We start from the raw sequence: 15,748 nt of genomic DNA, 5'->3' as shown, positions 1-15,748 counted from the left end.
TTAACTAAAGATTGTTTGAAACCAATCTCATTTCTAAAACGTATTTTTATCAATTAGAAATCAGCAAATTCATATATTAACGTTTAAAAGACCAGTTATTTATCATTTATGGTTGATAGAAGTAATTTTAATATTTTATTAACTATGTTGAACTGGTGTACATGATATTCCTTACTTTTGGAATAAGACAACCTATAACTTTTGTGAAAAAAGTAAAAACGAAAAAACATGAGAGTTTTTATTTCACATTGTTGAGAATTGAACAATCTAATAATGGATCTAATAATGGATCAATGTATTTATCCTAAAAGGGTTTGTAGTTAGTAGTTTGTAGGAAGTGGAGAATTGAACAAATTAGGAGCCACAGATCAGGTATATCTCAAAGTTATTAATTATCAATTATATTTAAAAAAAACTAATTGACATTGAAAATGAATTTTTATGAAATTGAATACGAGTAAAGAAAAATAAAGAATGTTTATTACGATTTGTCAGTTAGTTATTTAATTTTTAGGCTTTTTTCTTTCTTTCTTAAATCATTATTGATATTGTTTATTAATTTGTACATAAATATTATAAAACTTCGCAAAAATATTGGCAAGTGGACTTCCGACATTTTGGAATCACTTTTATCCGTTGAATCCAAGAAGGTTCTCTTACTCTCTTTCACTTTTTTTTTACCAGATAGACCTTATTCTCCAAGCTTTTCCCTGTAAAATGTCATTTTCTTCAAAGCGTAAATAACCTGCTATTTTATACGTTTTCAACTTATGATGAATATTAAATTTTAAAAGGAAAAGGTACTCAATTAAAGACTTGAGACGATACCACAATGATTAAAAATGGGTTGCATGTGAAATTTTTATTTATGATTTAAAGTTTTAAAAGTTAAAGTTTTGCTTCTGTAACAAGCTATTTAAAATATACTTTTATAAAGTGCATATCCAATTATTGAATTTATTTTATTTAACGAAAATATACAGTTAAACTTTTTTATCAAACAAATACGTCAGATAATCTTATGATCACTGTATGAAATTTCATGTGTCTTCACTATATATATATTTATTTAAAACAATTTTTATCATTATATGTATGCAAACACATATTATTTATAAGTGATGTCAAATTTATAAAATTTGAACTTTACTCACATATACAATCAATTTCGAAGTTAAACTTATTAAAATAAATAAATTTGATCGAATATTTAATGAAACAAATTTAAATAATTCATGAATGTGTCAAAAAAAATTATCCTTATTATACAGTGTGTAAATTTCATTTTGTATGTAACATAATAACTTGGTATCTTCGTAATGATTATTTTGTACACGGTTGCGGAACAACGATTGCTTATAATAATTATAATTTTTATATTAACAGTAATATCAAATAATGTTTGGAAAGCTATTTTCTAGTGTAACTAAGCAGGAGTTCCCTTGTATTGGGTTGGAGTATTCCTTCCGTTCCCTTACTAATAATATTTTCATCTTACTGATAAAAAAAGCACAAGTATCTAATAAAATGTGTAATATTTTAGTACTAATGCTTGTTATTAATTCCTTTAATTTTATGTGTAAAAAAGTACTTGGTATGTTTTAAATTTAAAACAAAATTTACATAATTTTCTGAAAAAATTACACAATTGTTTTTGGGTAAAATATCAGTGTTTATAACTTCGTTTATGAATTTTGTAAATCACTTTGTAAGTAGTAGGCCCTTATTAAAAATTAAGTGCCTTCTTATGTCAAAATTTTTTAAGAACAATAATAATAAAAATAATATAAAAAACAGGAGTTAATTGTTTTTAAGTAAAGCATTTCATGAAGACACCATGGAATCTGCTTACTTTAGAGGCAGCAAGTTAGGCACGTACGTAAATAAAAGGGTGTGTAGAGCATGTTCGGAAAAATGAAAATTAGAGAATAATCATTTTGTTTAAATTGTCCAAAATGTTACGTGAAAAAACTGAGTCGAATACAATTAAACTAATGCCAACTTGCACTCGTTTTGACAGAATAATACAACGTTGATATGATTATGATTTTTCTTTTTTTAATTCCTGAAAAGACTCAGAGAATCGTTTTAGATACTAAAGAAAAAGGCATTAAACTGTTTAGTTTTTAATAATTCGAACAAAAAGTTTAAAATTATTGAAAGAGATTACATATATTATTGACTTAATTATACAATCCCTACAAATATGCATTGATAATAATTTGTAGTGTGTCTGTTTCTTACATTTGCCAACGCAAACAACTATATATAAACACGTAATCTGATGCAAATATTTTAAGCTTTTCTTACTAGAATCTGTGATGAGGTAAAATTTATAGTTCTACTGACACCCATTGCCATTGATAGAATCATATATAATACAAACAGTTACCATGTGCACGTTCAATTTTGTTAACTTTGCTTTAAGCATTAGATTATGCTGGTTGCTCTTGCTCATAATATATAATTATGCAAATGTTAATCAATACTTGATTAAGATAATAAAAGTGAAATTTTTTCTTTTAAAAAAAGATTATTAATATATGTTATTTTATATTTTTAATTCTTAACCAGTAATTTTTAACACTGATTAGCAAGATCTAATAATAATTATTGATAAATTTAGCTTGATAGTTGCATTAAATAATGGTTTGTACACCGAATTTGACGTGAATAAAATTGAGCATACATGATTATAAAAAAAATTATATTTTTCAATAGCTTGCTTAATGAATTTACTGTGTATAAAAAGTTGTTAAATAAAGTAACTTTACAATATTTACTCAGTAATTAAATTCATATTTTTCAATTTATCTATATGTGTATGTATTGTGAATCGACTATTCCAAACTCTGATAAAAATAAAAACTTAAGTTTTGTTTTATATTTTATTTTTACTATAAAATTAAAAGAAAATTATAATATATCAAGGTCTCAAGATGTAAGATGTAGTGAGAATATTCCAATTAGCAACATGCATGTTATATATATTTCCATTAGGCAACCAAACCCTAGGAAATCTAAATTGGATCGAAAATATAATGATTCATTTGAAACCAACAATTTTCAAAGAGCAAATAAATTAGGACAACGGGATTGTTATTTAGTCACTATTTCATTTATCGTTTACATACGATACTCTGAAATTGTTCTAACATTTCACCCAAAAAGAAAAGGAAGTGAGAGCCATGCCAATGAATTCGTGTGACCAATCAATAATATTCATAGTCTATGCACCTCAGTCTCACACCACAAGTAATTTTATGAACTATGATTTAAGCTGTGACTGTTCTTCACTTAATCCCAACAATATCACCCACAAGTTGAAAATAAGTGTAGAACACACATCCTTGAAATTAAGTTCGCTTTACTACAATTGGCATCACTCAAATTATTTAGTAATGGCTCATCCCTCCAATATAAAACAACTCTACTGTATTTGAATCTTATGTTGTAATTGTAACCTTATCTGATCATGCCATTTAGTTGATGAGGACCAGCCAATTTCATAAAAGAGAGGGCAAAGAAACCTTTATTTATTGCTTTGTGTTATGGTAGTAAGCAAATATATTCCAGCTTTATATAGGCTTTGCACAATCAACCAAGGCCACTGAGCATGACCATAAACATATATTCCCAGTTAATTTCTGTCCCTTTTGACCATATTTGTTCTCTATAGCGCATACCCTATTGCATAATGAATCATAATAAATAAAGGGACGCATGATTACTTTATTGATAAGTAATACCAAAAGGTGGGGAATTGATGATAAAGAGCTACACCCTTTAGTTTTAATATTTAAATGGAGGCTTCTGCTTGATGAACTGTAGTTATCTTTTAGGAGCCTGTCGATAACATGGTTTTGCTTTGATTGACATATAAATGTCCACTAATAAACCATATAGTAACATTTTGTTTTCCTATAAATTCTATTTATATATATATATCCCAGGATTCTAAAATAGTGAAAGATTTGTTCATGGCAAAACTAATGGGTTGGCCAGATCAGGGAAAGAAATCAATATTTGCAAACAAAGATCTATACATTTAGTATTCAATGATAAGTAGATACATAATTTATTGACATTAGAAGATGGAGCTGTTACTATTTCACAAAATGCCGAGCAGATGAGGTATACAAGCTTTGAAAAATGTTAACAGCATATTTTTAGATATTAATTAAAGTTTATTAAAAATTAAAAAATTATATGAATTACAATTTTTTTTATTTTTAATTTAATATTTATATATAGTATTTTTATAGTTTTTAATAAACTTTAATCAATAATTAAAAACATATTATTATCATTCTTCGATTAATGTATCAAAAATTATTATTCTTCAACTAAAGAAAGTATTAATTGTAATTTAATATATGCACAAAATTGTCATTTGCTTTCTCAATTAATGGATACACCTTAAACAATTTTTTTTATTTAGAAATAACTTGTCGTGGAACAAAATAATATAAATAATTATCCTATGCAAGCATGTATTTTAAATGTAAATGAAATATAAAAAATAAATTTAAAATTTTAAGAACAATACTTTTATATATACTTAATATATCATTTTATATTTTTCAATTTATAAAATCTTAAAATTTAGTTTAATTTATAAAATCTTATTTTAATGATGATTTCTAAATATTTTATTATACTTAATTAAAGTTGATTAAAAAGCTTAAGTATTAATCAAATAATTAAACAAATTAAAAATGTCATTTAATTAGATAACTAATTAAAGAAAAATATTAGTTAGTATGAAATAAATTAGTCAGTTTAGGATTTGTATATGAAAAACTACAAAATACCTATTTAAAAAAGGTAAGATTAACATGAATATAGTTCTTAAAGAAAGTTAACAACCCAGTCTTTAATTCATAAAAAGGTGATGCTAAGTATAATTATAAAGAAAGTTAATATAAATTAAATATTATATAACTTTTATACTAAATGTCAACTTGTTTATTTGGAAATTAAAACAAAAGGATCATTTACTCCAAAATTTAAATCAGTTTCTAATCAAATATTTGAATGACCCAAAGTTTACGCCTGAAAGGAATGGTTCAAATTCATAACAGCTGTTATCGTGAGCTTGGGATATTTCGTTATTCTGTGCTATTCAAAGCCCTTGTAGTGATTAATGGTTTTGTTGGACTACAATAATTGATTTGATACAAGTTGGATCAATTTCAAAAGAAAAGTGTTTGTCTTGTGATCCTTATGATCTTCCCTTCCACATGTCATAAACAATAAATCGTGTGTGTTGTGAAGAAATTAATTCTCAATATATTTAGTTTATTTATTCATTGAATATATATTACCTTGCTTATAATATATATTACAAAATACAATAAATATGTGAGATAATAATTAACAAGGCATGTGAACTAACACACTGAATATTACATTATAAGAAAGAAAGAAAAATTCTTGATGTGGTGCATAGACATTTTTATGTTCCTCTTACTCTCCTTTTATTGCTTTTACAACGGCCGGCTTGTAATTAAAGCTATTTTTTTTTATTGCTTTTGATTGGTTTTAATATATAGTTCTCGAATTATTCAGTCTGCCAACTTTTAGTTTGATTTGAAAAGTATTTTTTTTATTTTAAAAGACTTTCTTGCAATATTCACCATCACCACTCTAAAATTCTTCTGGTTCGAGTAAAATATTCAAGTATTTCCCCATCACTATATTAAACCTTGATTCTATGTATGCATATGAAAGCTAGAGCTAATATCAATTATGCATGGTGTTGGCATTTGGATCAACGAAAAAAACAAAAACCTTAACATTGATATCAATGACAGATTTGGTATAATTTGTAAAAAGCAAGTACAAAAATAGCATTGATCTGACCAGCTTTCTTTGTACTTGATACACAAACTCTGTTGGGTACTATTTGTATTTTCTATTAACATTCTCTTTAGTCTTTACCTAAGACTACATTTTGTTTTTCCCAAGTATCAGCGCTTTATATAGCTTTTACTATTGCTTCCAAGTACTGTCCCTCTCTGTCATTCAGAGTCCCTTAATCCTTGTACGTACATTCTCCTGTTTGGGAAAGTCGATTCTTTCATGTCTTCCTGATTAAGCATCTACCTAAGTATGTTTGAAGGTACATCAAAAATTTATTGAATGCAGAAATTATAATCAGTAACGTTAAAGTAAATGTAACTAGACAAACATGATATACATCAACAAAGCTATAAAAATAATTTCAATGCAAATACTATAATTAGTAATATTAAAGTAAATATAATTAGAAAAACATGAAACCAAACACACGTTAATCTATTGAAAGCCCAAAATTGTTTACTGTGAAGCAAACATATTACTACTACATACGTTCTAAAAGGGTATCCTTTCGGAGAACAATAGTAAACTACTAGAAATGACAATTCATTTCATCATAGTAACATCTTATGAACCCAACTATTCATTGTTGATTTAGTGATTCTGTTAATTTTTTTCAATAGAAGCCTCATCCTTATGCAAACTTTTGATAAATTTTAACCCTACGTAAAGTATTATTTAGTCTGAGTCCAAAAGAAAATTCTGAATTTTAAGTCAATTTCAATTTACTCACAGCCACCAACACTAAACAAGTGAAATAAGCACCAATGAACCTTACCTTCTATAGTCTTAGAGCCATCGCGCGTGTCACTAATGCAAACAAATAAATTAACTAAAGTTTGCTGGTGATGTTCACTAAATATGATTTCTCCTTTACGTGCCCAGGTGAAGTTTCCTTTATAATTTTCACTGATTCCAATGTTAACTAAAGTTTGATTTTCCTTGTTGGTTGACATTGGGCCTGTGGGTTATATAATTGGGAATCTTCCAATATAATGTTTTCGGCCCTTCATCTTGCAAACTTAAAACTGGCTGGATCAGGACACTGTATCACTAAACAAGAAGCTATTAATGGTTATAGTTAATAAAAAGTAATTGTTTGGATAAATTGACATGAGATCAAGAATATGTTTAACTTGTAATTTATTTAGGAACTTGTAACTTGTTGATTTAGTTAATAAATTTGTAGAACTGTTTAAGAAATATAAAAGAAAAGAATTTTGTAGAGTTTAACTTTCAAAAATTATATAAAAAAATTTAATTTTTAAAAATTGACTACTAATATTTTTATTTTATTTTTATCATTCAACTTGTTATTCATATATTTAAAATCATATCATTAATCTTATTATCTTCACTTTCATGGCAATTTTTTCCTTTTTTATTTTTGTATTTTTATAATTAATAATATATTATGTTAGATAAAAATAAATTAAGAAAATAAATAATAATTTAAAAATTTAAAAATAAATTATATTTAAATCAATGTATATAATCTTTATTGATATATCATGTTAAATTTAATAATTTTAAAAATAAATTTAAGTTATTGTTTGAATCAATAATATGTTTTTATTAATAAACTATGTTAAAATAAGTTATATCTATTTTTAATATTATATATTTTTTAAGTCATTTAATATAAATCAGGTAATTACATAATTAATTTATTAATTATATAATTAGTTTATCAATTACATAATTAGTTTATCAAACGATTTGATTTTATAAACTACTTTATAAGCATTTAGCTATAAATCCATAACTTTAATCAGCTTTATAATTAGAAGTTACAAGTTCACAATTTTTATCTTATTTTACTAAAATAACCTACAAGTTTTACCATTTAGTTTAGTGTATATTTCGTTATATAGTAGACAAAGAAAGAAGGAAAAAAATAATTGTAATAGATTCAATCCTGCATTTTGTTATTATAAATGAAAGTTTGTGACTATACTATATATTCTTTGTCTCTTTTATTCATAATTTAATATGCTATTGAGCCAACGAAATCACTTAAAAGAAAGTGTATTAAAGAAAATTCCTTTCTTTGTAGGTGAGGCATTTATTATTGGAGGCAGGGTGTCATACTTTTCCAATCATAAATTTTATATCCGTTTCAGTTGACTTTCCAGTTTCCACAACTCTAATTATCAAAAATAAAGATCAATGTTTAAATATACTAATATTAATTTTTTTAATACATTTATTTATAATGAAATTTGTGTTAAAGAAATATTCACATTTTACTCATGATAATACACGTTTATTTAGTTAATATGTATATTAATTATTATTGTAAGTAACTTTTAAATAAAGTATAAATTTAAGATATATAATAATTTTTTATATTAGTGAATTAATTAATTAATTAATTATTATAAGTAAAACTACAGATAATATTAAAAATACAATATAACAACTTTTCAAAAAATGTATTCTTTAATATAATTTTTTGTTATTAATGAAAATTTCATAATTATACGATTATTAATAAAAACAAAACTCAAATATAGTTGTCAATATATTAAAAAAAAATTATACTAATATAAGTCTAAAATTTTTTACATACAATTTAAATTTTTTATTTAATTTATATTTAACAGTGAAATAATAAATTATACTTCAATAGATATAATTTTAATAAAAAATTAAAATTTAGTATAAGAGCTTTTAGGTATATATTAGTGTAAGAATATTTTATCTCATATATTAATATTTAATATTAACTTCTTAATTCGATAATTACTTTGATGTCAATATATTAACATTTAATATTAATTTTTATTATATAACTTATGAAAATAAAATTATAATTAAATTGAAAATAACAATACTCATAAGGTAGAGGATCTAAATTTGGTCTTATAATAAATGGGCAGCTCAAGTATGATGTCACAGTGGTCCAAATGAAGTACCTTATTCTCTCTCCTTGGAATTCTCTGCAAAATGTTCTCTCATCTCCCTGTCATGTTTATAAATGCTGACACCCCATTTTTACTTAGGATTCATACTCAGAAGATGCTTTGCGTGTCCCCATCATAAATCATAGGCTAATCACTCATCAAATGAGGTCGGTGTCTGTTGTCCGTGCTGTGCACATGCATGCTGTCTATTCTCTATTCTGCCCATTATAATGTCTTCTACAAATGTTTCACCATAAGGTTGAAGACGAGTAATTAGTCAAAAACATTTATCATTTTAAAATATAATAATTAATATATATTTAAATATTTAAAACAATTTTTAATGATTGAGAAAATACTAGAAATTTAATAAAAATACTGAATTGTAATAAATTATAAAAATTAACAGATTTTATTGCAGTGATTGAAATTGAAGAGATTAAATTGAAATAAATTATTATAAAAATTAAAATTATTCGTTAATCTCATGTTATTTTGTCAAATTATCTTATTTTAACATTTTATGTATTTTATAAAATATAAATAAATGTTGATAATGAAATTATGTATTTACAGATGTTTAGTTTATCTAAAATTTTATGCATAATCAACATATAAATATTATTAACCAGAGAGTAACTATAATAACCTATTCAATTTCAGTTAGTATAGCCAGTTATTTTCTCTATTAACCAAGCAAATCCACCCATTAACAACCTAGTTGAAGCTGATGGTTTGGTGTCGTCTAACATTTCCCCATAAAGAAACGACATTTATCTCTCACACTCATCCTCTTTTTCCTATTAACAACAAATGCTGTGGACCTACCCAATGGATAATTTTTTAGTTAAATATAAATAAAAATTATCACGCTTAAATTACATTTTTTTATTAAAAAAATCCATTTTCCAATTTATGTTTTAGTGCACTTTATATCCAAAACTAAAAATATTTAGCTGAATGGCAAAATTTTAGACAAACAGACTAAAATATAGCTTCAAAAAATTTAATGATTGTGATATATGTACACTCTTAGAATATACTTTTATAATATATTATTTATATTAAAATTATTCAATATTTGTATTGTTTTGTTAATGATAAGCATGTAAATTTGTTTATAAATTAAGTGAAAATATCAATATGATAAAAAATTATAAATTAATGTTATCTAAAATATATAAAATAATAAACAAATACGAATAAATATCTGCGGATAATTCGGGGAGTCTTCGTTGTTCCCTTTCAGTCAGCTTCATCTAAACTCTCAATCTGCTTTCTATCACTTTCGGTCTGTTTCCATTTTCAAACCTTTTAATTAATTTTATTTAAAGTGACTTGGTCCTCACGAAACTTATCCTATCTTCTTTGCTTTTGTATTTACGACAATGCCCTTGAGAGACGTTTATTCACAACTTAATACCATGCTAATATTGATTAAAAATTATTTAAGTGGTAATGTTAGTATTTTTCAAAATAAAATGTTAAAGTCATACATAAATTATTTATTTTAAAATTTGCCTGGTACAAAATGTCGAATTATGATTCAATAAGCGTGTCTTTTATGTTTTATTTTCTATTTCGTTTTTATCAATAAAACGAAAAATGTAAAAAAATAATAATAATATTTCTTGACAATTTATTTAATAATTCAGCTTGAGAGAGTAGATTGAAACAAGAAAAGTAAGAGGATTCATAATCCGGATACAAGAATAAGAATGAAACATGAACCTAGTGGAAATAATCAAATTGCTACTTTATATCTCTTTTTCAGTGACATGAGAATCCAAATAATCGAATTTAATTGGGTATACAAGTTTTAATCAACAAATTCAATCTGTTATAGTTGATGCAATTAAATTCTCAACTAGATGCAACCTTGCCTCCTTCAACATAAACATAAGACAACTTTATATTATATAAATTATTGTATGATATGATTTTATAACATAAATATAATGCATGGGTCAGCTTTGGCCTCCACCTCCCATGTTTTATAAACTCATTGCTTTTACGTGTGTTTTTAAACATTTTTTGTTCTTATTTGACCACTGTGAACAAGCTCTTCTAATCTAATTTGTTTCTGAAAATTGATTAAGTCAATTGTTTGAGGGTTGAACGAAGACTTTTGCTTTGATAAAAGGGATGAGAGTACTATGAGATGTGCGTGTAGGTTTTCCTAAATTCAAACACATCCCAAAATGCATTGATCTGAATATTTTTAATCATTTTTAAAATATACTTAAACCCAGTTCTAAATATTGGAGTCAATAAAATTGTTCACTATTTTAATTATAAATGAATGCGTTCAAAGAAATAAATGCAAGTATATATATATATATATCCTATTTTTTTAAAATTAAAAGTTTCTATTAGTTTTAACTTCTTAATTATTGGTCATGCGAAAAGTACATACCCTCAGAAAAGCTAGACGGTGGAATAACTTGCTGGCTAACCCTACTTATCAACTTTTCTTTTTGAAAGTATCCATGAAATGTTTTAAAGATCACTTCTTTCAATATTTTTCACCAAAACATTAAAAGGAAAATTATAACTATTCCTTCACCATACACTAAACAAAAAACCATACACATTCGTCAAAAATACAATATAAAAAATTTAGTTTGAAATACGATTATAAATTAATAATCAATAACATATGTCAAAATTCAAGAAAAACAATTCAATTTAAGTCGAAGTGAATATCAATATCAATCAAATTTCTTACACAAAATGTTTATTTAAAAATATATAAATATTTAAAGAACACTATGATATTTTTCTTAAGATTGTGTTAAAATTCACTAAGACTTTTTAAAAAATATTTTTACCACATTTGTAATAAAAATATTGTTTTAATCAATGTTTTAAAGGCATTAAATAACATTACTAAATTTTATATAGAATAGATTGATTTATTTTTATTAAAAATTACTAATAAATATCTAAGAAAAGTCTTTACTTTTATCATATAAAGATATATTTTAATAAAAAATTATTATTTATTACCTTTATTTTTAGAATGCTGATTTACAACATTCTCAGAGTTGTTAATGTTAAATTTTGTGATAGGCCAAACAAGAAAGATAACTTCTCCAAGTAACTGACAGGGTAGATTGGTCATTACATGTCACCTAAACCTTTTATATTGCCTTCTTTCTCCGACTAACTCGCCTTCCAATCTTTTGGGTTTTCATTTCGCAAAGGAATCATTTTTCCCTTTGCCATTCGAATTTCTTCCCCTTCGGATCGAAAGGCCATTTTTTTTTCTTTTAATTTTTCTTATTAATTCTCATTCGTTTTCAATTCTTCATAGACTCTCCCAGCCAAATTCACCGTAGACATGGAAAAGTTATAATATAATTTTGCATTTTAAAAGTCTTCCGTTAAAACAAAAAATCGAAATTTTGATCGGTTCTAGCGAATTGTGTCACGCGTTCAATTGGGTAGCCGAATTTGAGGTTGAGGAATCGTGGGTGTACGAGGAATTTCGCTTTTGTGGTTGTTAGGCCTCGGTTATGACCATGGTGAAGCCTTGTGTTTTTGCGTTGTGCTGTTGATTGTTAGAAACGGTGCCGTTTGGTTGTGACAGTTGGAGAGAAGCTGGGGACTTGGGGTGCTCGAAACGACGCCGTTGGCGGTGGCGAAATGGACTGTAGGGTTTGTGTTTCCCCCGGCGGCGATTTGTGGGTGAGGGTTGGTGGCGGAGGCGGCCAGATCGGTGGTGGGTTTAGCCATGAGAGCGAACATGACTTGGCTTTGATGGTTAGTGATTTTTTAGAGAATGGAAGCAGTGGTGCCGAGTCTTGGTGCAGCAGTGATAGCGATTCTGGTCTCTCTGATTTTGCTCACCTAGCTGAGAAGATTCAGGTAATTAAGAACCTCAACTTTTCATTTCATTTTTTTGTCTAATGAGTTGTTGATTAATTGTTAAGAAAACAATGTTGTCATTATTGTTGTTGTTGTTGTTGTTGTTTTGGTGGCAGAAACTAACATGGAAATTAGTTTGGATTTTCATTAGAAAAGTTTTAAATTATGGTTTAAGTAAAATGTTTATCTTTTGTGACTTTTGCGACTTTTGCTGAATGTGTGATATGGTAGGTTTATCTACTTAGATACACATGTTTAGGCTGTGTGAACTTAGAAGTTGTTATTGGAAACATGGTAGGTGGATGATGCATCTGCCTAGATACTCATGTTTGGGCATTGTAATAATAATTTCTTTTCTTTTTTGAATTTTTAATTCCTGACCACATATTATATGACTTCATTTTGGAAGTAACCAATTCTAAATCCCTTTCAAAGGCAACTTTAAAGGCATACCACTGTGTCATTTGGGTGTGGATTGTACGTGATGTCTACACGATTACAGGAACATGAGCTAAATGTTGCATGTTTGGTCTATTGTCTTAGTTTGGATAGAATATTTGGTAATGGTTAACTCAGTTTTTGTTTTACCAAATTTGAACCCGTTATTGACGCCTTAGCAATAATTTGTCTGTATTTTTTCTTGTCTTTGATCGGGCTATTCCATTGGCATTGCTGTGATAGAAATTTCCTCAGGCACTATTATGACTGGAATTAGCCAGGATTAGTTGTTCTATTTACTAATATCAATAGTTTCCTCCTTGAGTTTAGTTATAATATTTATTTGCTGAGGCTTGTGATATCTTGTACCTTGGATTTCATTTACATGCATTAGGGGGCATGCTTGTGTAAATATCTTAATTAAGCTCCTATATTTAGTAAGTTTTGATCAAATGAGAGCTTATTCATAAGCTTGACTATGAAACTTATGAACTAAACTAAAATGAACTTGTAGGAAGGTCATAAGCCACTTTCATAAGCTCAAATAAGCTATTTCAAATGGCCTTCTAAAAAAAATTTTTGGTGGCTCTTACATCTAAATTTTAATCTGGATATTCAAGCTTTTTTACCATTAGGTACTAGAGTCTTGACTCTTGACACACGCATTTTGATTTTTCTATTTTTATGTGAGTTTTTGGTTGATCAAGAAACTGCAACATGGGAGCTCCCATTTTCTTCGGGTCTGCTTGGAAGTTCTTTCTTGATTCTTTTAAACTCATGACATTGCCACATTCAATTTTTTACAAGGAAACAATATAAAATATGGAAAATAGAAAATAGGCACCAAAGAAATATAATTTCCTTTATATAGTTGACTGTGCAAGAGAGTATTTTCCCATTAATAATTTACTTTACACTTAACACAAACAATATTTTTAACAACTTCCCTGACCATCTTTCATGTTTCATGACGCAGATCTGTAAGCTATCGGTGGCTCAACATGAGAGTGACTTGCTTTCTGTTGTTCATTCCCTCATACGATCAATGAATGAGACCAACCTTCAAGTTATGAATTCTGGTCCTTGTTATGCTAGCTGTATCAGGTTTTATCTGGTGAAATTGATGAGACTTTCTGGCTATGATGCTGGTGTTTGTGCATCTAAATGGCAGGGTAGTGGCAGGGTCCCTGGAGGTATGCCACGATATTTATATTTATATTTTTTCTGATTTTACCAAAATTGCAATTCTACTTTTGCACCATGGATGTAACATCCATCATTAAGCATCCCCCATTCGTTTGGTTGCAGTGCTAAATATGAATCTTAATGCATTGTCTGCATCAAGTGCTTTTTACCATATTAAGGAATATTATGACTGTCAAGAGAGAGTGAAATGGCACACTCTTATGTAGTCTTGTACATTTCATTGTTCTACATTTCCACTGGTTCAATATGGACTTGTTTTTCCTCACGCTTTCAGCTGACCTTTCTTCGGTCAAACTTGTGGCACAGGTGATCATGAATACATTGATGTTGTGGTCGAAAATAACTCTGCAAGCTCAGAGCGATTGATTGTTGATATAGATTTCCGAAGCCACTTTGAAATAGCTAGAGCTGTTGATTCGTATGATAGGATACTGAATTCGCTTCCGGTTGTTTACGTGGGTTCCTTTACCAGGCTGAAACAATTTCTTGGAATAATGGAGGAGGCTACTAGATCTTCTTTGAAGCAGAATTCTATGCCCCTTCCTCCATGGAGATCTTTAGCATATTTGCAAGCCAAGTGGCAATCACCATACGAAAGATATACAAATTCAGAAGGAAATAACATTAGCGAAGGCAATTGCTTCGACCATGAACAATGCCGTGAACATTTGAAGAGGCTGCAATCATGTCTTCAATCAGGAATGGAAGTGGAGCGAATGTTGAAGGCTAGAAGCAGTGAAAGTAATTGGAGGATGAAGCCTGATAGATGGAGGCATTCCTTGTTCAGGCCCATTTGACATGTACAGATTTTGGCTTTATTCAAGTTCTCAAGAGATGATCAAGTGAATGAAAAAGATACAGAATTTTGTGGCTTTTTTAACCTCCTCAAAATCTTCCTTTAGCTACCTAATAAGTCTGGTTCACAAGAGACAGGTTCATATAGGAATCCTTAGCAACAATAAACCATTCTATAATGCATCAGTTCTTTGTTTCTTGTCTGGGTTTGAGGTGTCACAATTGCTAAGTCAAAGTTTTGGTTGGTGCACAGCCACTGTCACAAGGCTCTGTGGACCATTTATGTCTTATAATTATTCCTTGCCTCGTATATTTGTTGGGTCTGGGAATTTTAGTACCATATGTTCTGTTCCAATCTTTCAATATATATTCTTATGATTAATTTTGAGTGATGAACAAAAATATTTTCCATTTTGTTACAGTTAATAACTAATAAAAAGACCACTTTCAACTTGTTATATTTTAGGTTTCATGTGTGCTTATCTTGTTTTCAACTCCTAAAGAATATCTCTTCTTATCCAAAATTGATTTTTTATATAATATTTAAAAATAATAAATACTAAAATATGATATCTTAAAAACGTTTATAGAAATATGAAGTTCAAAAATTGTTGTTTGAGTGCAAATTTAGAGATAGAATAAAAAAAAAAAAATTATAAACTTTTGAAATT

General features: G+C 27.4%; 1 protein-coding gene across 1 annotated transcript; it reads left to right on the top strand.

Annotated features, from left to right (window-relative positions):
- The first annotated feature begins 11,940 nt into the window (after positions 1 to 11,940).
- Positions 11,941 to 15,533, top strand: LOC113862009. Its single transcript, XM_027495157.1, has 3 exons — positions 11,941 to 12,638; positions 14,053 to 14,269; positions 14,589 to 15,533. The coding sequence occupies exons 1-3, from the start codon at positions 12,417 to 12,419 to the stop codon at positions 15,077 to 15,079; spliced, it is 930 nt and encodes a 309-aa protein (XP_027350958.1). The 5' UTR covers positions 11,941 to 12,416; the 3' UTR covers positions 15,080 to 15,533.
- Positions 15,534 to 15,748: the final 215 nt, after the last annotated feature.

Source organism: Abrus precatorius, unplaced genomic scaffold (genome assembly GCF_003935025.1).
Source record: "Abrus precatorius isolate BTA unplaced genomic scaffold, Abrus_2018 Scaffold3, whole genome shotgun sequence".
Taxonomy (NCBI): Eukaryota; Viridiplantae; Streptophyta; class Magnoliopsida; order Fabales; family Fabaceae; genus Abrus; species Abrus precatorius.
The sequence above is the reverse complement of the archived record's forward strand: the minus strand, read 5'-3'. Positions and strand labels throughout refer to the sequence as shown.

What these genes read in the sequence shown, in the direction of transcription:
- LOC113862009 (XM_027495157.1), top strand. Translation starts at nt 12,417, where the DNA reads ATGGACTGTAGGGTTTGTGTTTCCCCCGGCGGCGATTTGTGGGTGAGG. An exon ending in ACCTAGCTGAGAAGATTCAG is followed by an intron (nt 12,639 to 14,052) that starts GTAATTAAGAAC and finishes TTCATGACGCAG; the next exon opens with ATCTGTAAGCTATCGGTGGC. An exon ending in TAGTGGCAGGGTCCCTGGAG is followed by an intron (nt 14,270 to 14,588) that starts GTATGCCACGAT and finishes CTTGTGGCACAG; the next exon opens with GTGATCATGAATACATTGAT.